The sequence below is a fragment of the Pelophylax lessonae genome (assembly GCF_965119305.1).
Source record: "Pelophylax lessonae genome assembly, chromosome: 6".
NCBI lineage: Eukaryota > Metazoa > Chordata > Amphibia > Anura > Ranidae > Pelophylax > Pelophylax lessonae.
In genome coordinates, this window is record NC_138773.1 from 282,371,847 (window position 1) to 282,395,467 (window position 23,621).

Sequence of the window (23,621 nt, forward strand, 5' to 3'; positions counted from 1 at the left end):
TGTGCCTGTCAAAATCAGGTCCCCCCCCCCCAAAAAAAAAGTGCCAAACGTGCAGTAGACGGTGCAAACAAGCGGAACTCTCTTTTGGGTGAAATTCTGCTTTAATGGAGTTGTAAAGTCAGGAAGGTTTTTTTTAACTTAATGCATTCTATGCATTAAGATAAAAAGCCATCTGTGTGGAGCAGCCCCCCCCCCCTAATACTTACCCGTGCCCCCCTCTCTGTCCAGCAACGTCCACATGTTCCTTGGCCGTCCCAGAACTCTCTCTCCCGATTAGCAGAGATACAGCCACGTCGCCATTGGTTCCCTTGGCTGTCAAAATCAGTGAGCCAATCAGGAGGGAGGGGGGGTGGGGCCAAATGGCAGCTCCGTGCCTGAATGGACACATGGAGCTGCAGCTCGACTTGGGTGCCACCATAGCAAGCTGCTTGCTGTGGGGGCACTCGATAGAAGGGAGGAGCCAGCAGCAAGAACGAGGGACCTGAGAAGAGGAGGATCCGGGCTGCTCTGTGCAAAACTAACAGCACAGAGGAGGCAAGTATAACTTTTTTTAAAATGAGACTTTACAATCGCTTTAAGGAGAATTCCATGAGAAGCATCAACATTCCGCCTCAAACTGTATGCTTGTTCTAGAAAAATCTAGCTACATCTAGGTCACTATTAAGATGGTCATACACAAAACAGGGTGAGCATTTACTGTTGGAAGAAATGTGAGCCATGTTGGGCCCTTTTTGCCCCAAGCAGCTTCACAGGGAAAAAAATGGAGCCATGTGGAAGTTTCTCCGCTGTACAGGGATTACATCTAGACATATTTGCGTTTCCCCAAAACCTTCACATGTCCAACCATCCGATCTCCACCAGAGCCTGAAAAGGTGAACCCACTGGTGTAGTCATCAGTTGGAGAAGATCACCTACTCCTAAAAAACAAAAACATATTTGGGTATTCAGGCAGCTGCGGTGTCTGCAGCATGAATGGAGGAATCTATTTGATTTCTCACATTTAACCCACAGGCTTAACGACGTATGTATGCTTAGCATACTGTTTTTGCCACTGCCAAAGAGCTGGGCTGCTTCTGAGGCCTTCATCTCAGGTACTTTATATTGCTTCATAACAGGTTAACTTAAAGTTCTTCCCCAAAAATAATCCTGTGGGGACTTGTTCAATGACAAACTGAGTGATGTTCCATAGTTACACAAGTTGTCTGCTTTTGCCTGGACACCAAATCTCATTCTAGCAAATACTAGAAAAGAATAATTCAAAGACTCAATTCCACTGAAAATACAAAGAAATGTGTTTGAGGAGAATCTCAAATATTAAACAATAGAGTTTATTCAAATGACTCTTTTCAGAAATAACACTCCAAGTATTATTTAACCATCGGGTGAGTGATACAACTACTGAAACCTGAGGATCAGGAACACAGATTGAGAACCATCAACATTGTTTGCCCCATGAATTTGAAAAACAGAAGCCTCTGCCCGTTTTTTTGAGGGGGACGTATTCTATACAAGTAGGATGAAAGGGGACGTGACCCACAGCAACCAATTCAAATTTTTGATGTCAATTTCTGAGAACAGATTTGAAAACAAAGCCAACATCTGATTGGTTTTCTCTTCCTACAGTTCTACAGAATAACCCTGATGCAAGAGTTGTATATAACAGATGTATAGAGTGCATTGTTCCCAGAGTGATTAAAGAGCACCTCTACCCAAAAAGGGTTTCTTTAAGTGGAGTTGGTTTTATTCTCCAATTTATGACAGGCTTGTGATATCTCTATTTGTTTTGATGGAGAAGCCACTACAGCATTATTTCCCCAACTTGATCCCCAAGTCCCAGCCACAGCATCTTGTAGGTAACGTTATGTAGCTACAGGTGCAGACCATGTCGCATTACTGTGATGGTGTGGTACTGAAAATAGGACTTGAGGACAATTCAGCTGAAGAGCCAGTCATGCCAGGACATCTCCAGAGAATGATAAAACCCTGCTCCCACTCTGCTGAAGACAAGAAACCCTGTTTGGGGGCAGTGGCTCTTTAACCATGTTTCTATGCATTTAAACCCGCAGCCTGGGTCACTGTCCATTCACAGTAAGCTTCTGATTGGTAGAAAGGTTGTAAAAAAATTTCCTGCAATAGAACACAATACTTGGTGTCTGTAGGTTTATGGTTAAAGTCGAGAAAAATGAAACAATGTACTTTGGCATGCACAAATCAACTTAACGGCACCAACCTGATGTCTACGAAGAGATGAGACAGCCATGTTGTTAGCTAAAGCAATTCTGAGGAAGCAAGCCTATCTATTCAGCAGAGGGCCAGCAGTGAAATCACTGAGGCCGTTTACCACTGGTTGGACAGGGGCAGGAGTGAAATTACTGAGGCCGTTTACCACTGGTTGGACAGGGGCAGCAGTGACATCACTGAGGCTGCTTTCCACTGATTGGACAGGGGCAGCAGTGACATCACTGAGGCTGCTTTCCACTGATTGGACAGGGGCAGCAGTGACATCACTGAGGCTGCTTTCCACTGATTGGACAGGGGCAGCAGTGACATCACTGAGGCTGCTTTCCACTTGGTGGATAGGCTGTGCTCTCGGATGACTGGATAAGTCAAATTTCTAAAGCTAAGCTAACAAAATGGCCTTCCCCCACCATGAACAGGCAAGGGTGTACTTCCACCTCCATTTCTCCGGTTTAAACAAACTTTGGCACCTATGCCCAGCCAAAAACACCATAATCTGTCAAAATGAGAATTATTGTTTTTTTTTGCTAGTCCGTGCTAACCATGTCAGTGATGGTTATACCTCAAAACAAGATTTGCATAATAGCGATTACATTTCACTAATTTTCCCTGAATTTTAATTTTAAAGTGACACTCCAGTCAAAAAGAAAAACCCTTTTAAGCATGAAGTTACAAAAGTGGGTTAATATTCATCTTCTGCTCAGCCAGTCTCATTCCTGAAAGCATTATTTCTGCTTTATCCTGAAAAGTGAGAGACTTTTTTGCTCAGGCAACATGCCTGACCTCTAACTAAATTTCCTGCAGCCTAAAAACATTTCACCAACCCACGTGCCTGAAATACAATACTGTTTTGTCCTGACAATTTTAAGTCATTCTTTTCTCCTTTACTACAGCAGCTAATGCAGGCAAGACTACTCAGGTTGGATTGGAATTTAAAGCTGATCTCCAGACAAAAATAAAAAATGTAATTGTTCAGCCAGTCTTGGGATCTAGACACTCCTACCAGGCAGCAGAGCAAGGTCGGTCAGACTAGTAATAGGAACTGGTCCTCAACCCACCTGCAACATGCTGAGCAGTGATGGAGCATCAGCGCATTGACTAGGTGAACTCTCCCCTCTCTTCTCCCGTCAGCAAAAGTCCAGTGTCAGAATGACAGCACTGTGCAACACAAAGACAGACTCGGGGACTTACAGCAGCTGTAGATAATACATTTACGGATAACAGAACTGGAGTCGCCTTGGAGTTTAGCTTCAAGCTAGTGTGCAGGGGATAGCGGTAACTAAAGCTTAAAGTAGAAGCTCAGCCAACACCAATCTTTAAAATCTACTCGCAGCCACATTCTAAAATGAATCAATCTAGCACAGTTCGTCCCACGCTGAGCTGTCAGTGGCAGGTTTAGCGTGTAGTGCAAGAGAGGCAGACAAAAGAAGCCCCATAGAACCTCTATGGGTTACGTCCCTTCCCAGCATTTATCAGTTCTCTCCTGTACACAGCATCCTCCACCGGAGACCGGACCAGCTTCAGAAAAGGTATGCATAGCGATTTCTTCTTTACAGGGCTAGACAGATTAGTTTTAGAATGTGGTTGTGAGTAGCTTTAGAGTTAGAGCCCATTCACATTAGCTTGACAAGTCGCGGTCCATTGAGTAGTACAGGACTCGTTCTAATAGGAGCAACACAAGTCGCTTCGACTTAGAAAAAGGGTCCTGTACTACTTTGGGGCGACCTCGGAGCGACTTGCAAAGACTTCCATTATGTGAAGTCTCTGCAAGTCGCGCCGAAGTCGCGGTGCACGCGACTTCACAGTTCGCCCCCCGAAGTCGTGTCGCCTCAATGTGAATGGGCTCTTAATCAACATATCAAATGGTTTTTAAAAATAAGCGTAGCCTTTTTTCCACCAACGATCTGCATGGGCTAAAGCAAAGGTTTTTCTATCTGACTGGAGATCTTTAAACGGTGACACAAGGAATCTGAAGCTGCGGTAAAATATAGACCTGGCATGATTACACAAACTCAGATTCCAGTGTTGCACTGACATGATGGCACTGCGTGGTTGCAATTTTAGTATGAGGAATTCTGGGTCGTGAAATTTCCTGAGGAGATCTGAAAACGGCCAACTTGGCCGTTCACCGAACAGACATACAACATAAATATAAAGGAAATATAGGAGAGAGAGAGAGAGAGTGCGCGCGCAAAACCGGGTTTTCCAGTGTCAGAGCTTGCAAATAAAGATTTAAAAAAAAAAAAACATGCTTCTATTTTCAATGGTTCCTCAGACACAGCAAATCTATATAACACATCAGCAGGTAAGAAAGAATTTCCTATGTGGGCAGGGAAAGAAAATAAAAAAGGCAAGAGTTCTTCACAGAAAATTAAAAAGTTAAAAAAACACTGTTTAGGAATGGTTATTTGTTTTGGACATTAACCCTTCCAGTAATAAAAGAGCTGGCAAATGCTATATTTAACCCATAAGTGATGCATCCAATGGAAGGGAATGTCACCAGCGCTAATCAAGTGCCTTATAGGGAATCTTTTGAGAAGGAAAAAAAGTGTATGTGGGAAGAGTCAGGCGGAGGTTACCGTGCTGATTCCTGGGCTGTAGGCTGTGCAGTGAATCTGCGGGAACCATCACGGCCCCAGAATTGGTATGCAACTTCAGAATGAGGTTGCGAGGTGGAATTCCTGGATTAGAGGCTTGTTCAAAGATGGTGTGGTGAACCCAAGAGCACAATCATATCTGCCCCAGATTGAGGTTACCAATTGCCTCATTTCCACTGAGCGGAACAGTTCGGGTCGGTACAGTTTGGAAGGGTTAGAATGGTCCGGTCTATGCAGGGGAGCGTTTCCACTGCAAGTCGGGCCACCAGGGACCATGCGGGGTTTACACCAAATGAGGTGTTTGTTTTGCCCTTTCATTTGACGTGAGCATTGAAGTTTTCCTGTCCGCCAATCAGTGGAATCTATCGTGTGACGCCAGTAGCTCCGCCCTAACCGTACCGTACCATTTCCTATGGCCCTACATCTGAAGCAGGACCAGGAATGGTGCGGTTTGGTTCTGTTATATGGGTCACTTTCATAATGGAAACACTCAAATTAGCGTACCGTACCGAACTGACCCGAACCGATCCGCTCAGTGGAAACGAGGCATAAGCTGACTTTTGGGCTGTAGGCTCTTTCGAACACACAAACACCATCTCTCCCCCCGTAGATAGTAACACAGCCTCAAATTGAGGTTGCAAGGTTGACTTTCTGAGCTATGAGCACATTCAAAAATATTGCAGAGACTAATAGCTGTAGGCTCGTTCAAATATGGTTTGATTAACCCACAAGCATGCCTTTGCCCCAGCCGGCCAGGAGTAAAAGAATGACCGCTCCTGGGTTCCCCTTCAACCAAACCTTGCACTTCAGGGCAAAGTCTGCCTATTCGTGGTAGCCCCCCCTTCACAAACACTGCATAATGAACCTGTGGAGGGAAAATCGTTACATACCCTCACTTTCCTGCAATTCCTGTAGTGCTGGGGGTGATGTCATCCTTCTGCAGACAAGATCTCTGGACATATTGAGCAGGTCCAAATCTCACAAGATGGCACTGCAACCCATCTTCTTGTGAGATTTGGGCAACTCTACATTCTCGGAGATCTGGCCAAAGTAGGATAATGCCACCCTCGCCCAGCCGCCACAACAGGAAGCTTAGAAAGGCAAGTGTATTCTCTGTTTCCTTCCGACAGGTTTTATTTTGCGTGCCTATCCACTGGTTGAGGGAGGGGAGAAGTTTGAATACTCTGTCCTTTAAACTTATTAAAGGTGAAGTCCCATCAGCCGGCAGTGATGTATGTAGAGGGGTGGAGTTAACACAATCATGTCCTACCCCACTTTAAGATACTCAGCCTAACCAAAACCTATTACAGAGTTTTTATAAACTTCTACCTTCAACGTAGCAGGCCAACAAGTCCTGGAAGGGATTCCAGGACTCATACTATAAAAGCTAACCCCTGATTTGAGTAAACGTACAGTAATAAATTCACTATGGATACACTTTATGCCCTTCCCACTCGATTTCCCCATGTGTTACCTTTCACTCATAATAAAAACAAATCTTCCTAGTCTGTGGGCTTGTCTCTTTTCTGATCTTTAAAGAAAATACCCACACAAGAATACCCACACAAGAATACCCATGTCTTTTCTCTTTGGAGCTTATAACATCCAACCACACCTCTCTAAAAACAGTCACCCGCTGCAGCAATGCATTGTGGGCTTTAAAGAGCAGATTCTAACCAAGACGGAAGTAGCACAGCCTACACCCCTCACAAACACAAAAGGAAGGACCATTCCTGCAGATGGGCAGAATCTTGCCAAGTAGTAGGTTAAAAAAAAAAAAGTTAATTTTTTTTGCAAGAAAGCATATGCACTTGTTTATGCTGGTTCCAGGTTCCCATAAACTACAAAAATGGGATAGCAGGGGATGACATTTTCATGGGTTAAATAAAACCTACCACGTTTATTCTTAAATAACACAAAAAAACTGTAATACATACATATATATTAAAAAAAAAAAAAAAAAAAAAAAAAAAACAACATGGATCGGTTATTTAAAATTGCTTAGTGTTTTCATCGGTATAATTTAATTTAGAGAGACTGTGGAACTGAGGTATAGCTTGTTGAGGGAGGTTAAACTATGCTTGGAAGCCTCTTTAAAAATGTCCCACAAACTTTTCTTATAGGTTCCTATACACAGAAGAGCAGCACAGGGGAACATTCACAAGCTGTGTCATATTGGCATTACAATAGTCATTTATAGAAACACAACAGCAAATGCAATAAAAACAGTTACCCTTTTTTCTTAAAATCTGAAATGAAATGCTTTGATTTAAAAAAAAAAAAAAAAAAATATTCATAGGATATATATATATACACATATATGTATATGTGTGTATATATACATATATATATATATTTTTTTTATATATATATATTTATAGCAGTAGTTCACTCAAGGTTCAGTCCTTCTCTGATGTGTTTAGAAAACAAAGAAGAGGGAAATAGGTCAGTTGTCCAGAGAGGTCTCCTTGTTTCTTCATGTGTTATTCATTCCATAATTCGTTGCCGAACCGTTGCAGGCCACGAGGGAATGATACGCCGGGTGCGTCCCGAGGGACGGACTTTTGCAGTACAGACCAACCATTTCCGCTGAGAGTCATTCCTTAGCTTAGCAGCTGTGAGTCTGTTGGTCTAGTGCAAGTATCATAGACTAGATTCCTTGGGCGGGAAGTCCACGTTTGTCACCATGGTGACCACTGTTACAATGTCCTCTGTGGTAATAATATTTGTGAGTCTTTGCATCTGGATGATCCGCTCCTCCACGCAGCCTGCCGATAATCGTGCTTCTGCGTCGTGATCCCAGCACTCCTCAATGGTTTCACAGAGCATCGCCAACCCCTAGGTGGAGAAAGGGTGGGATTCATTGATCAGAAATTCACAGCAGATATTACTCAACACAAAGGTTGTTTTTTTTTCACCCTACAAGACGAAAAGATTACATGGAGAACATGTAATACTTACCTGCTCTGTGCAACGGTTTTGCACAGAGCCGCCCTGATCCTCTTCTCAGGTTCCTCTTCTGCGCTACTGGCCCCTCCCTCCTGTTAAGTGCCCCCACAGCAGCAGATTGCTATGGGGGCACCTGAGCCGCAGCTCAGTGTGTCCATTCAGACATGGAGCTGCACCCTGACCCCGGCACAGGCCTAGCCCTTTCTCCTCATTGACTCACTGAATTTGATTGACAGCAGCAGTGATACCACACTGTTGTCTCAACCAATTAGGAGGGAGAGTCTCGGGCAGCCAAGACACTCCTGCAACATCATTGAATCGAGATGGGCTCAGGTACGTATTAGGGTGGCTGAGGGGGCTGCTGCACACAGGTTTATCATAATGCATATAATGCAGTAAGATAAAAAAAACCTTCTGACTTTAGAGCCACTTTTTAAAGCTGAACCTGGGATGAACAATCTTTACTCTTGCAGTGGGTCCCCCACCACGCTGCAGGGGCTCACTGCTTGTTTTGCAAGGGGGATGATGAAAACAGCGATATGGTGGTGGGCCCTTGGCATCATCCTGTATAGGGCAGGACTGCTGGTCCTGCATTGTACAGGATGATGGCAGAGAGCTTCCACCTTCTTTATGTTCTCCGAGGATGTCCCTTGCACAGACAAAATGCGTAGGGAGTAGCTAACGTAATGTCATCATCACACCTGTATTTGGAGTATTCTGCCCTAATCTCTTATAATATGGAGATCCTGATTATCCGGTAAGAGAATTCATATAGCTATGTCCGAATTGGTTAAATAAAACGCATGGAACTGTGGCATTTCGTTTTCACACAATATTCCACACTAGCCCCCTAGTGAAGCATTAAATATATTCTTTTGGGAATAGACTTATCCTGTATAGGGCAGGTCTGCTGATCCCGCATTGTACGGTATGATGTCAGAGAGCTGCCACCAGTGAAGCAGAGAAGGCAGCCTGTGGGAACAAGGAATAAAACAAGCATATCATGTAATATATCACCACCTAGGCAAAATGTGCAGTTATCCCTTGAAGGGAAGGCAGAGAACCATTGAAACGGTAAAGATTTTTGCCCCCATGTCAGTTTAAAGTAGGACCACAGGCAACATACAAATAGAATGTTTTGTGGACTTGCAAAAGAATTGCATATTGCCTTGTCTCTTCCTATTCTTTCTGTTCCCATGCCACTTTAGTATACAATACCCTGTGATCCTGCTAACTGAATGGCTGTTCTTTGCAAGGGTGACACCACCTCCGAGGTATATGAAAAACTTTGCAGCATGTCAACCTTGCGAGCTGCTGTGCCAACTAGAATTACAGCATTGTGTAAGCAGTGGGGGTGGCTAGGCACTGACACTCCTGACTGATCAGCCTCTAGCTCAGTGATAGCTAACCTTGGCACCCCAGATGTTTTGGAACTTAATTTCCCACGATGCTCAACTACACTGCAGAGTGCATGAGCATCATGGGAAATGTAGTTCCAAAACCTCTGGGGTGCCAAGGTTCGCCATCACTGCGTCTAGCTAGTCAAAAAGTTGCTAGCAACCCAGCCCTCCCACAGCTCATTAATAATTTAGTTCCAAAAGTAGTTTGAACATCCCAGGGAAAAGACATGCAAATCTTGATGCAACCCGCCCATTTTTCTCTTTAGTATCTGTGATCTGAAGCACACATTCCAGATTACCAGTGATGTTCTACGTTATTTCAAGGTTAATGTTGACACATTGGACTACAGCAGCTTTTTTTTTTATATTTACATTTTTACAAAGAGACTGGGTATTAGGTGTACTGAAAGCATACAAAAAAATATTACACATTCTTATCAGCTTCAACGACCTCAGAAAACAAGAGCCATAAGACAACCACATTCATGGCAACAGCAGCAAAAGGTTTTCCTACTTACTGCGTGTTTCTGCCAACATTCCCTTAAAATGGGCCTTTTCTTCTTATGTACTACCACCTCCTGCATGTCCTCCAGAGATGGGTGCTGCCCTACTTCCTCCTCAAATGGTAACATGTACTCGTCCACAGGACCTGAGAAAAGGATCCAGACACATTAAGGCTTAGTGTACAACTGGAGAGCTATTTATTCATCTACTACACTGATTCAAAAAGACTGTCCTGTTCTAAATATTCAGTGTGAATCTGCACAAGTATAACACAATAGGAAAAAAACGACACATTTGTAATGTGCCCACACAAATTTATTTATAATCGGTGTTAAACGGTTATAAAATGATTTCAGGCTGCTCCAAAATCCTTACACGGCACCAATACATTTTTTATTTTTTTGGTGGCAGAGCTTAAGAAAAAAATATTCTGGAGCGCCTGCATGCACTGCTTTTCTCCAGAGGGTGATGTGAGCTGCACAATGCATGACAGGCAGTTGCATTCCCTAATAAAAAAAAAAAAAAAAAAAAAAAAAAAAGAATAATGCCCAAAGGATGCTGCGAAACGAAGAATAAAAAAAAAAAGAGGAAATACAGATTGTAAGCTGCAACAGAAAATAAAAACTATGTACAGCAGGAACAAAAAGGGTGAAATGGGGCTTTAGGCACATTCGTATTTTTTTTAAGCTCCTAGAAGCCAACTAATGTTCTCCTATGCTATGCGTCTACGCATACTACAAGCTATTAGCATTTTTTGGGCTTCAGCTTCTAAGAGCAGAAAAAATTGTTTTTGTAGAGTTTTTCCAGCAGAAAAAAAAACCGAAATGCTCCTAAATTATTCTCTAAATTTCAAAAGGTGAAAACCGCGCTAGGCTCCTAATTAATAGCAGCAACTTGAGCGCCGGTTCACACTACCGGGGACCTCCGAGATCACGGTGCGAGCAGCGCGCCGCGACCTCGGAGCGGCCGCCACGGACTTCATAACATTGAAGTCTATGGCGGTCGCCTCCTGGTCGCCCCAAAGAAGCTCCGGACCCTTTTTCTAAGTCGGAGCGACTTGTGTCGCTCCTATTAGAACGGGTCCGCAGCTTCCCTATGGGAGGCGACCTGCGGCGACCTGTGAGGCGACCAGGTCGCCTCACAGGTCGCCTTAGTGTGAACGGGGGCTAAAAGTGTGACAAACAAAAACAAAAAACAAAGTAAGCTGCTACTAAAATGCTTTTTTTTTTTAATCTTTATTTTTCTTCATGTACTGCAACAACGCTAATTAATGCTCCTAAACCCTACTAGAAGCTGGCACAAAAATTATATCAGCATTTTTTTTTTTTCAAGCTTATGAAAAATACTAATGTGCATGGAGCGTTAAAAACACCCAATTGCCAGACCATCCACTGCAACAACAATTTTCTATTAACATAATCAGGGAGGATAAAAATCAATGATTTTTTTTTTTTTTTTAAAGAAAAGTTTAAATCAAAATCAGATTTTTATATTTGTATTACATTTATTTTAATAAAATGTTTTGGAGTAAAAATCTATCTAAAGATAGTTTTCTATTTAAGTGCCGGGTCACACTTGTGCGATGCGGGAAAGCTGCGAATTCGCAGCCTGTTCCCGCATCGCAAACGCACATCTGGCAGTTCACACTGCCATATGCGATACGCAGGGGGTGTCAATGAAATGTTAACGACACCCCCCGTTTGATCGCATATCGCAGTGCGATCTGACAGTTCGCACAGGATCGCATCGCACAAGTGTGCACCACTGTGCGCTCTGATCCTGATGCGGTTGGAAAAAAGGGTCATGTGCATGTTTGGCGCGGATACAGTGAGAATTCAGCCATACAAAGTGCATGGCTGAATTCGCATCCGCACATCCGATCGCATGTAATGAAGGAGCAGTGCGCTCCGAATTACATGCGATCGGCGCACTTGATATAGTGTGAACCGGCCCTTACATACAATAATAATTTAGTTTATTCAGCATGAAATGGGGCTTAGTTATGTAGCATGAGGTTGTATATTCTGTAATATTTACATTTTTGGTAAACTCATTAATTGAATCCAAGCTCTGCAAGCTGCGATAACATGCACTGCATTGATGCCTTTACACAATTTCACAGTAACCAAGAGATAAAACAAAGTTCAGGAATAATCTTTTATCCCATTCTTTTGCAAATCTATGTACACAACAAACTGTATTATTGAATCGGTTCAGATATCGCTGTTTTACTAACCTGACAGTTTATTATTTTAAATAGTAAACCTTAATTTTGTTTGCAAATCTTAAAGATTCTACCTACCAGTAAGAATAAGGCCTTCCATTTAAAGAGAAACTGCCATTTCAGATTCATCATGGCAGCACCTGTTAGCGGGCATCCACTCACCTGCTGCCGCCATGTCCCTCACCACTTTGTTGTGTCACTGCAGTATCACCAGCCGCTTCATTAAAGTGAATGGGACTGTTGGCGAATCAACAGCAGGTCAGGAGGGGAGTCGCTGTGTCACAGAGATGACAGTTGCTCTTTAAAAATTATGATTTTAATCAAGCCTTTTTATTATGGATTTAAATCAAACCCACCCTGAAGATAGTTTATTGGATTGTTTATAAGCTTCTGTTGTGCAAACATCTAAAAGCCCAGAGACTTCTGCTGGGCACTGCCATCTTGGATGTGATGTCAGCAGCCCCAGCAGACTCAGAGCTGATACTCCCATCAACACCAAGTCCCCCTCCGCTCCTCTCCCAGCCACTACATAAAAGGTTATGCAGAGAGGTGCGGGGAGGAGCTGGGCCATCACATACAAACATTAGGACAATTCCAAAAGGAGAGGGGACCATTACATGCGATGAGAAATGTGCTGTGCCAGGGAACTGACATTCCTGAAGTAATCAAAATTCTCTATCAAGTTCAAAAGGCACATGCAGGTAAAATAAAATAAAAAAAACGATGGAAAGGAAAGCATCTGAAACACTGTTGTCTTCAGGAGCTAGAAGTATTCCACAGACTTTTACAAACTTTCAGTGACTCCTGAAAGTTCTTGTGTTTCCTAAAGTGTTAGTAAACCTAGGAGCCTGCATTCACTATATCTATTCTCCCTCAGTACACAGAACATGGAAATGCAATTATTTTTTTTTAGTAAATATAAACAGCTATATACCTTTTCTCATCAGCCGTATACAACAGTCTTGTGACTTCTATCAGTGTTCGGCCAAGCACAGGTTTAAGCTGGTAGGAGGCTGACCCCTGACCCTCTTGTCTGGACAATGTTGATTGGCGCTGTGCCGATCACATGCACCCCTCCCACAAAAAAAACACTCACTAGCAATACACTTCAAACTGAGCATGTGCAGAGTGCCCCCAAGGCTCTGTACAGAACATTGATTAAGGACTGTGGAAGAATGGGAGGATCAGAGAAGACAGGATCAAAATGCTTTTTTTTTTTATAAACACAATGTGCAGGTGTTAGGTTCCTCAACGAGTATAACAAGCATGCTTTACTGCATATACAGACTGAGTTTACTGTTGTGGGTTTAGGAACACTCAAGTTTCAGTGGTTTTATTAAGTTCATTATTCTACTACTATATAGTTTGACTGTACTCACCATCAGATGCCGTGCACCTGGCTGCCAGTTCCCACAGGACCAGACCGAAGGCGTACATGTCTATCCTCAAGAAGGAATCTCTCTGAAAATTAATAGCACCCTCTAACACTTCTGGAGCCATGTACCTCCGCGTTCCCACCTGAAACACCAACACCACAGTCAGACAGAATACTTAAAATTCAACTCAATTGATTCAGGTATAACGGTGATAACATGAAGTAAAAAAACTTTAAAGTAAGAAGGCAAGACTCTACAGCCCTCTCCGTCAAGTGTTTTTCATTATGGTTATTCGGTGACCCGTGCCAGGGCAGACAGGCTGGGAAGAATGATGGGGCAGCGACATGATGACACCAATAATATATATATATATATATATATATATGGGATCAGAGTGCTGGCTGACAATGGGGTGTGAAGATGGACACAGTGATGTCATCACATAGCATTATGGGGTAGAAGGAACTAGAGGGCGGACAATACTGCGAATTCAGCAGCAGTAACATGGCTTTGTTGGCCCTCTGTTAAGGGCCATACACACTATAAGATTTTCTGAAGACTTTTTCGTTTAGATTTACCAAAACCATATAATAGGAGGTCAAACCTAAACACTTTCAATTTGTATGTAATCTGGCAGGCCCTTGCACTACATAGAAAAGGTAAATCTGAAGGACAAAGTCTGCAGAAAATCTTATAGTGTGTATGGCCCTTTACCCTCATCCAATTATGCTATGCAGTGACCTCACCGTGTCCATCTTCTCTAGACCTCGGATCCCCTGCCCAGTGCAGGCAGGCCACAGCAGCACCACAGGCAGGATTTGAAGGAGAGATTACAAATAGATTTACCAGTATAAGGAAAGCTTCAAGTGGTTGTAAAACCTCACATATACCCAGTGAAGTGACTGAGCACAGGTGATACAAACAAATCCTGCATACCTTGTACTTTATCTGCCGAATCTTCGCTACATCTAAAAGGCTTAATTTATAAAGCTGTCTGAAAAAACGGGGCGTAGAGATGAAATTCTACTCTGCAGAGCCTAGTGAGGAGAGTTCGGAGCACTGATTGGAGGATCAGGACACCCTGCCCTCTTCACGCAAGAACAGAGCTGAGGCTGTCAATCACAAGCTGTGTGCGGTGGAGATCCCTCCCATCATTTTCTTTTCTCTTGCGGTCAGGAAAATAAGTGAATCATGCAGACAGATCTGAGGCAGCAGACAGAAGTGCTCTTGAGACAAGTACACACTGTAGAGCAGTGTTAATTTTGGCAGCAAATTTCAATTTAGTTTTAGTCTTAGGACTAAAATGGCATTTTAGTTTTAGTCCCATTTTAGTCTTCTGCTAGTGTTTTAGTCGTATTTAGTCGACTAAAACTCCAGTACATTTTAGTCGACTAAAACGTCCTACTTTTTAGTCGAATAAAACTCATTTTTAGTCATCTATAATCGAATGGGTGTAGTTCAATTGTAATTTGTAATGCATTATTTAAGCATTTCTCTACAATTTCCAAACTCATTATATACTACTGCTGGTCCTGGAGTGAAAAATCTAATATGTTATTATTTATGAAATTTGGCAGCAAATTTCAATTTCGTTTTAGTTATAGTCTTTTGACTAAAATGCCATTTTAGTTTTAGGGCTCTTTCACACGGGCGGTCCGATCAGATCCGCCTGTCAGTTTTTTAGGCGGATCTGATCGGATCCTCCATGCAGCTCTATGGGGCAGCGGGTGTCAGCGGAAGTCACCTCCGCTGACACCCGCTGCCATCCGCATCCGATCCTGTGCTGAAATCTGGACGGATGGAAACCCTATTTTTCCATCCGTTCAGTAATCGGAGCGGAGCTGATGAGAGCGGACAAGCGGTCCGCTCTCCTCCGATCCCCCATAGAGGGCAGCGGGTGCTGAGACACCTCCCTCTCCGCTCTGCAAGCGGAGACGGAGCTGTCATCCGCCCGGCTCAGCGGGGATCGCGGATCGATCCCCGCTGAGCAACACGGATCCGCCTGCGGAGGCGGATCGTGTGAAAGAAGCCTTAGTCGTATTTTAGTCATCTGAATGGTTTTAGTTTTAGTCATATTTTAGTCGACAAATGGTGTTAATTTAGTCGACGAAAACATTTTAGTCGGTTTTAGTCGACGAAATTAACACTGCTGTAGAGCAGTAGTCTCCAAATTACAGCCCTTTGCTTCCATTTGTCCTGCACATGGGGCAGTATACCATCCACTGACACTAACAATGGGGAATAATCCCTGTTGCTGACACCAACAATGGGGTACTATTTCTCCCACTGGCACCATCAAAAGGGCACAATTCCTTCCATCGACGATAAAGCACTATTCCTCCAATTGACATCAATGATTAGTCACTAGTCCTTCCACTGACACCAAAGAAGGGCACGGTTTACTCCCACTGGACACACAACATTTTCTACCCCCACAGGCCACAGTCCGCCCACCCTAAAGTCTGAAGGGCAGTAAACTGGCCCTTTGTTTAGAAAGTTTGGAGACCCCTGCTATAGAGGGATATGCTTTGTTCATATTTCATGTCTGAGGTTTACAATAACTTTAAGCATTAGGTGTGTAACCTTTCCATTTATATTTTGCCTGAAATTCTACTTAAAATGGTTGTAAAGGCTCAAGGTTTTTTTCCTTCATGCATTCTACTAAGCATGAAGGTAAAAAACCTTCTGAGCCTCATCTCATCATTTAACATCACTAAGTCATGCACACAATAACCAGCCTCCCAACTGTCAAACCTGGAGTGCAAATCTGATAGCAGGAATATGACTGGCTGGTATAGTATAGAAACATAAAACAAGGTTGGCTGTCTCATAACACATTCATTTAGGGCACAGTCCATATTAATTAACATGTTAAAAAAAAAAACAGACTCCCTCAGTAAATATTAGGTAGATCAAGATGCAGATAATAGTCTGTGGGAAAACATGCAAATAAGCATTTCCAGGAAGACAAATCTTCTGAATAAAGCTCTAGTTATGGCAGGCTTGTATGTGAAATCCCCACCTACTCCCACTCTTCCTGATTCAGTACACCAGCCCATAGCCCATTGTTATGGCCTACAGAACTCTTCATCCTGTGGCCAGTAATATTGCATTTATTCAGAAGTAATACATTTGTGTACAGAGATTTCTACATGTCATGACACCTACCTGACCATGTGTGTCACCAGCAGATTTACCGGCTTCAAACTTAAGAGCAAGACCAAAATCTGCTATACAGGCCGTCAGGTTGTTTTTCAGGAGGATATTTTTGCTTTTGATATCCCTATAGAAAGATGGGAAAACATAGCTTAATGATTAGCTGAGGAAGCCCAGAGCCTCCAGCATTACCGAAGCAGTGAATGGAAGTACCAATCAAACCAAAACCAAAATGGCCAAAAGTGACTTTACCTGTGGGCTACTGCTGGCTTGTGGCCATCTTTGATGTTGGGGATATCTTCGTGGAGGTACGCCAGGCCCCTAGCCATCGTCTCAGCAATGTGATACAGCTCATTCCAAGTAAGCACATTTGCCTTGAGATAATCTGTAAGCGAACCCTGCAGAAGAAGAGAGAAAGACTTCAAAATCTTTTATTGTTTAAAAGGGTAATGGCTTGTGTCCCTTAGATTAGGGCAGTGTTCAAACACCTGTCAAGACAGTTAAAAAAAAAATAAATAAATAAATAATTTTGTCCTATTGGGGAGATTGGTCGGTAAGGAGAGCTTGGAAATCTTTTTGTCTTGTTATATGCATTGCCCTTCCAATGCTCCTTGCTGCAGAGACCAGTTACAGGTGTGGACAGTTAAGTATCAGTTTTTGTTATAGATTATATTGACCAAGCAACGCACTGACATCTTTGCTGCCCTTGTGCTATAGGCTAAGTGTTCAGTGTGCCCCTGTGCCTTTAAGAAGGGGTGGGCTCCCTTCAGGTATATCTGTCCTACACCTGTCCATTAAATGCATGTGCTTCCATTGTTGGAGACTCATAGAATTTAGAGTTAGGATGGGGTGCCTTGACGGGGCTCTGTGGCTTACGCATGTATTTGCAAATGTGTGCAACTAAACCCCTGTTTTTAAACACGTACTGTTGGACAGGTCAATTTGATTGGTCGGTAAGGAGAGCTTGGAAATCTTTGTCTTGTTATATGCATTGCCCTTCCAATGCTCCTTGCTGCAGAGACCAGTTACAGGTGTGGACCGTAACCAGTTTTTGTTATAGATTTACTTTTGAACCTGTCCTGTAGACAATAGAAAATCTTCCTAAAATTAGGGAAATCACCTCTGATGTGTGCTCCCATTGGAAGAGGTCTCCTTTATTTCCGTTTTGGTGCAACTACATTTTTCAGTTTTCCCTCACTTTTTGTCCCACTGACAATGGTCATCAGGACACAAAGCTGGTTTATTACACAGAGCAGAAGACAAGTTCTAAATTGTTACTTATTTAAAGTGGAACTCCAGCTTTAAATCTAATTAGCCATAAAAATGTCCCCTTGCCCTCCTAGCACCTATGCTGGCTAACCGGTCCAAAAAAAAAAAAAAAAAAAAGATGTAAATACATGCACACCTATTTTCAGGTCTGGTCATGTGATCCTGTGTTAGCCAACAGCGACTGCAAGAGGGGAGAGAGCGCTCCAACAACTAGTAAAGCCAGGAGCAGGGACGTCATCCATCAGCTTCTATAGACCATCTGGTGTTGGCACTCCCTCCTCTCCCCTTCAGCCATCGCTGGTTGACACAGGTCACATGACCACATAATTCACATGACATGGACTAGAGGGGCCTAAAAATAAGTATACACATCTTTCTCACACAGGTTAGTAAGCACAGGTGTTAGGAGAGGACATTTTTAAGGCTTAAGTTTAAGCTGGAATTTTACTATAAACGGTGATCCATTTTAATTTGTATTCTTGGCTGTGCACTACTATATTATTCATAGCATCACCCTGGAAAGAGCATGATAAATACCACATTCAGATGGAAGTGTCCCAGGTTGCCGTCCATTTATTTGGCATTTATACATTTGTGTCACACTCAAGTATGTGTTTGCTTTTGGACACCTAATAAAGGGAACCTTTGGGTCTCAAACTGTTTTACCGTGTAATATATATATATATATATATATATATATATATATATATATATATATAAATATATATATAAATAAAACACCCTGTGCTGGGGTGTTCTGGCAATAGATAATTGATGGGGCCAACATAGGGCAGCACACCCTCTTCACCGTTCTGGTGATTAGAGACAATATGACACATTTTTGGCTTTGGGTTTTTACAACTGTTTCTCTATTGGAGATATTTCCCTTCACTTGCTGTCAGGTCAAGTAGTGACTGGATCTTCCTCCAATGCAGACAACCACCAAAAACATTTTTCAGAGGAAAAAAAAAAAAACCGAGCAGCAATTTTAACTTTTCTCCACTAACCAAATCTAAAAGAAAATAGCTGGAGTAAGGCTCTAAATGAATTGTTTCTAATACTATTTATTAAATATTGGATTAAGAATTTGACCACAAAAGACCCTTGTGATTCAATTCTAGTGTGGACCGAAAAAAAAAAAAAGGTCCTGCAACTTTTTGGTGCAAATGGGGTGCGATTTGGCTGAATTTGCATTGCACAGACATCGCATGTGATTTTCACCCAGCCTTTAAGTTTAACATTTTTGTTTTTGGTCCACCTACATCTTAATCCTATTAACTACAGGGTTAACCTAAAGTGACCAAAGTGAATAAAAGTGAAAAGGACTATGAATATTTCACTTTAGCAAATCTGTGGTAGGAATGTGTTTAAAAGAAAAATAGCACTAAGTTTATGCCATCACGTAACTAAAAGATAAATATATGAATGCAAAAATCACTGATGAACAAGACTTTAATGTCTAAAAGGAATCAAACCTTTTCGTGGAAAGCGGTTATGAGCCAGAGATCTGTGTCCAGGTTGGTGCCACGTTTTTCTGCTCCAATGAACTGCAAGATATTTTCATGCTTCATGCCAGGCAGGCTGTAGATCTCATATTCATTTTGCCACGACAATTTGTCCTAAAGGACAAAACAAAAGTTGTCAGATAGAAATAGGATTCACAGTAGATGGACCTCTTAGAGTAATAAAGGCATCAGTCATCACTAACAGCCAATCTTACAAGTTAAAACCTAACTCTACCTTTTGCAAAAAAGAAAAATGCACCCATATTTGCATTTATTAATTTTTTTGACCCTGCAAAACATCAGTGGATCATGGGTACAATGCATGGGCTCCTGCAAACCCTTCCTCCAGCTCCTTGTCTGTACAAAGGTACAGACTTTCAGTTACCAAGCTGGAGAAGTGTCAAGGGACTGGAAATGCAGTAAATCAATTTTACTAAGAACTACATGTCTGTCTGTCTTCTGTGGTGGCAGACAGGAATTGTAGTTTGTTTATTCACAGATCTCGGATTTCAGCTGAATTCACAGATCTCGGATTGCAGCTGAATTTAAAAGTGACAACTGCCACCCAGGAGAATAACCCCCTGACTGTCAAAGAGGTGTTGGCCTGCTACCATGATACATTACATTCTAAATATGGGTATGACATGGTCTAAAAAAGAGTAAACAGAGATAAGGCTGGTAACAACAAGCCAAATATCAGGGGATCTACCAGAAAACGGACGACATTTGGCCAGCAGCCTAACGACCAGCTTCTGTCAAACGGGAATGCTAGAAAACCATCATCCGATCAGCGCTTGCAGCCGAAAGCTGCGAGCGCTGATCAGTGTGTTCTGGCGGGGGAGGGGGGTTTGATCACCCTGTAAGAACACAAAGGCACAGCTTAGTTAATACAGCGGGTTTTTGTTTCGCTCAACCCTCCTGGTCAAACCTTTACCCTCCTGGTCAAACCTTTAGTGTGTACCTAGCACGAGCCTGCCACACACCATTTAAAGTTGACCTGGCCTTGTCAGCACCACCCAACTTGGCGAGTGTCGCTTTTTCAATCAACTTTTGTCAAGTAGCTAGGGGAAAACTTGTCAGCACATCATGTGGAAATCTATAACTGAGCAGGCCACACACATTTAACATTTTTGGGCTATCCCACCCCTATTTACCAGATAAACCTTTATTTTTATCCATCAGCTCATCTCCACACACTTTTTTGCCCGCCCCCCACCTTTTAGATTCTAAGCCCTCTTTATTGTGCAGTCTACTTGGAGCAGTGGCGATGGCTTCAAAAGTCTCCCAGTTCTTACATGCCAAGTTATTAGTTTCATGTCTGCAGAAACTGCGTGACTACAAAAATGTAAAGTAGCCAGCCTTTCCATGGGAATAAAATCAATATTGCAGTGTCTATTCATGGAAAAGTCAGGCTGGGAGACTTAATGGCTGCTGTGCAGTTAACAGTGGGTTAAGCAGCAAAGATCTAAGAGGAGTGGGTGCGAGTAATTGGAAGGGTAGATTTAAAAAATGCACTCAGATCGCCCCCGACTCAAACCCGATCCACATTTGGATTGTGCTTCAGAGTCTATTGACAGGTGGTGAGGAAATGCTTCAACACCCTCATCGCCTATTTTACCCAATTTTTGCGACAAACGAGCCGCAACCCTGCGCATTGCACGTGGTAGCAGGGCATTTACGGTGCTTCCCCACTGACTTGAATGTGTAGCGCTCAGTTGCCTTTCCCGCCCACCAATCGCTACCAAACTGGGCCAACTTTGCCACAGCATGTAAACACCCCCATTTGCTGCCTATTGTGGCCTAAGGTGGTAGGGGGGTTGCAAATGTGGCTCAATGGGGAATATTTGCAGACCTCCCAACTTCAGTATAGCCATCACTTACTTCCAAAGCTCAAATACCTCCCCCCAACACCAACCATAACACTTGGGGTGGGTGCTGGTGTTGGGGGGGGGGCATTGTAAATGAGTGATGGCTACACTAAAGTAGACATATCCTTTATAAAATTGCATAAACAGGCTGGAGACAGTGGGGCTTATACTAGGTTGGATCTGATGTAGGTATTAGTTCCTCAAGAGTGTAATAGATCCAATAACTGGAGCTGACTAGCCATGGGATATAAAAAATAAAATAAAAATCAGCATGCACAAGTGATGACAAGTTCAGGATATACTTTATGTGATGTCACCGATCATGTTTGCTCCTAGTCACGGCAGGAATTAAACAGTCACTCAGTCTGGATAAAGCCAGCAAAGAGAAGATTTCTCGAAGAAACATTTCCTAAAAACACATTTTTCACTAGAACACTCTGAATGCTGGTAACAAGCCCGAGCAATCGGGTTGAAGTATCTGGAAGATCACGTTTAAACATGCCTGCACATACCTGTATGGGGAATATTTTGACAGCTACGAGTTCATTTAACAACTGTGCCTTCCACACGCAACCAAACCTCCCCCGAGCTTTCACTTCCAGTAACTGCAGAGGCTTCAGCCCCAGCAGCGGAGAGGGTGGTGGAGGTCCTGGATCCTGAAAGAGAGGGAGGGAGGGTTACAGTCTCTCTAAAACCAATTTATTAAGCCAATATTGTCATACATGCAAAAGTCTAGCATTACTTTTCATTCATTTACAGTCAGTGTAACCCGGAATGGTAAAGCTCCATATTCAGCCATATTAAACTAAAAATCTGTTTTTGTCATTAATTTAGACCATTACGATTTGTGTTGAATACATGCATATACATAGATAAGAATAGGATTTACACAGGCTTACATAATAGTGCAAAACGCACTAAACCAGAGTAAAAAAAAATAAGAATTAAATAATGGTTGTGATTGCTAAAGAATGGTTGCACGTTTGGTAACCTTATTGAAAGCAAAATACACAAAATTACAGATGGCTTATGGGACAGCACACAGCTTTTAAAATTGGAAAATGAGAAAGACCGAAGGAGCTTTACGATTCCTAGAAATGGCTTTTCTGGCCCGATTTTACCTATAAAACCCTAACTATAGATTAAATTGAAAGCCTTATTTTTAGCCTGCACATAATTAGGAGAGAGAGGATAGATTTATGTAGGTGGAAGCTGCTGCCCATCAATTCTTGGCATTCTAAGCTTATTGCATAATATAAAAGAAAACACTAACTGCTGGCCTTTTCAGAATTAGGATCCTCATGCAGGAAAGGAAATCGGTTTCTGGATCATACGGGGAAACGTAAACAAGCATCTGCGTGTACGCTCGGCACTTAACTAACCCCCGATAATAAATGGGGTCCCTTGTGTCACCCTCTACCTAAATGTAAGTGAACCTGTGCCCAAGACTACACACACCAACATATAATATATAAATAATTAAGCAGTAAAAACTTTTTAAAAACAAGCCCCCATATGTAGCTATAGGCATTGTAGGGAAATTCAAAGTTTACAACAGAGGCACTAAAATCCCAGCTTTTTCTATTGCATCAAAATCTTGAGCCCTTTAATGTAAACACAGCGGGTGTTTCTGAAGGCTCATTCAGACAAGAATACCTAAGTACTCAACCTAAATGCGGGATCTTCCTGGTGGAAGATGGCAGCAAGACCCAGTATCTAGTGCCAGTTCACACATTTCTGCGATGCGGGAAAGCTGCGAATATACAGCATGTTCCCGCATCCGCACTCCTCGCAGTTCACACTGCCATATGCGATACGCTGGGGGTGTCAATTAAAAGTTAACGACACCCCCAGATCAGATCGCATATCGCAGTGTGATCTGAAAGTTCGCACAGAATCAGATCGCACAAGTGTGAACCACTGTGCGATCCGATTCTGCTGCGGACCAAAAAAAGGGTCCTGTGCGAGTTGGGTGCGATTGCGGTGCGAATTCAGCCATACAAACTGTAAGGCTGAATTTGCACCGCACAGAGATCGCATGTAATTTTAGGAGCAGTGCGCTCAGAATTACATGCGATCTCTGATCGCAGAAATGTGAACCGGCACTTAAAAGTTTGAGCTATTAAAAAAAAACTTATTCTCAACTAGGTGGATCTGATGCTGAATTTGTCCCCCCACCATCTCTTCAATGGGAACAGAGTGATCAAACGCCACTGACCGCTCAGTTCTCCCCTCGGCTCTGAGCAGAGTGCCATGACTGTCAGTCACCAGCTCTCTGCTCTCCCCTTTAGGGCTCACTAGAGAGCTGGGCTGTGGAGGTGGAGGGAGCAGCTGGCTCAGGCTTTCAGCAGCTCATTGAGACAACTGCCGGTCCAGGCTTCTGTGTGGATCCTGAGCACATGTCGGGACCTTTTTCAGAGCCTGGACTGGGTCTGTGACATCAGCCGACTGTATGCTGAAAAAAGATCAACTGCACTCCTGTGATCCTTCGGAGAAATAAAGTAAAAAAAAAAAACTTTGGCTATACTTTAAACT

At 42.8% G+C, this 23,621-nt stretch overlaps 1 protein-coding gene across 2 annotated transcripts in view; it reads right to left on the reverse strand.

Moving 5' to 3' along the window:
- Positions 1-6,794: 6,794 nt before the first annotated feature.
- The window catches only part of ACVR2A (activin A receptor type 2A), a 99,836-nt gene continuing 83,009 nt past the window's right edge, over positions 6,795-23,621 (reverse strand). For both annotated transcript variants that reach the window (XM_082260342.1, XM_082260341.1), the window contains 7 exons: positions 21,599-21,742; positions 19,189-19,332; positions 16,697-16,842; positions 16,457-16,571; positions 13,292-13,430; positions 9,703-9,833; positions 6,795-7,673 (listed from right to left, as the gene is read on the reverse strand). In XM_082260342.1, the coding sequence (XP_082116468.1) occupies positions 7,479-7,673; positions 9,703-9,833; positions 13,292-13,430; positions 16,457-16,571; positions 16,697-16,842; positions 19,189-19,332; positions 21,599-21,742 (1,014 nt within the window). In that variant the 3' untranslated portion in view covers positions 6,795-7,478. The remainder of the gene's footprint in view (positions 7,674-9,702; positions 9,834-13,291; positions 13,431-16,456; positions 16,572-16,696; positions 16,843-19,188; positions 19,333-21,598; positions 21,743-23,621) is intronic.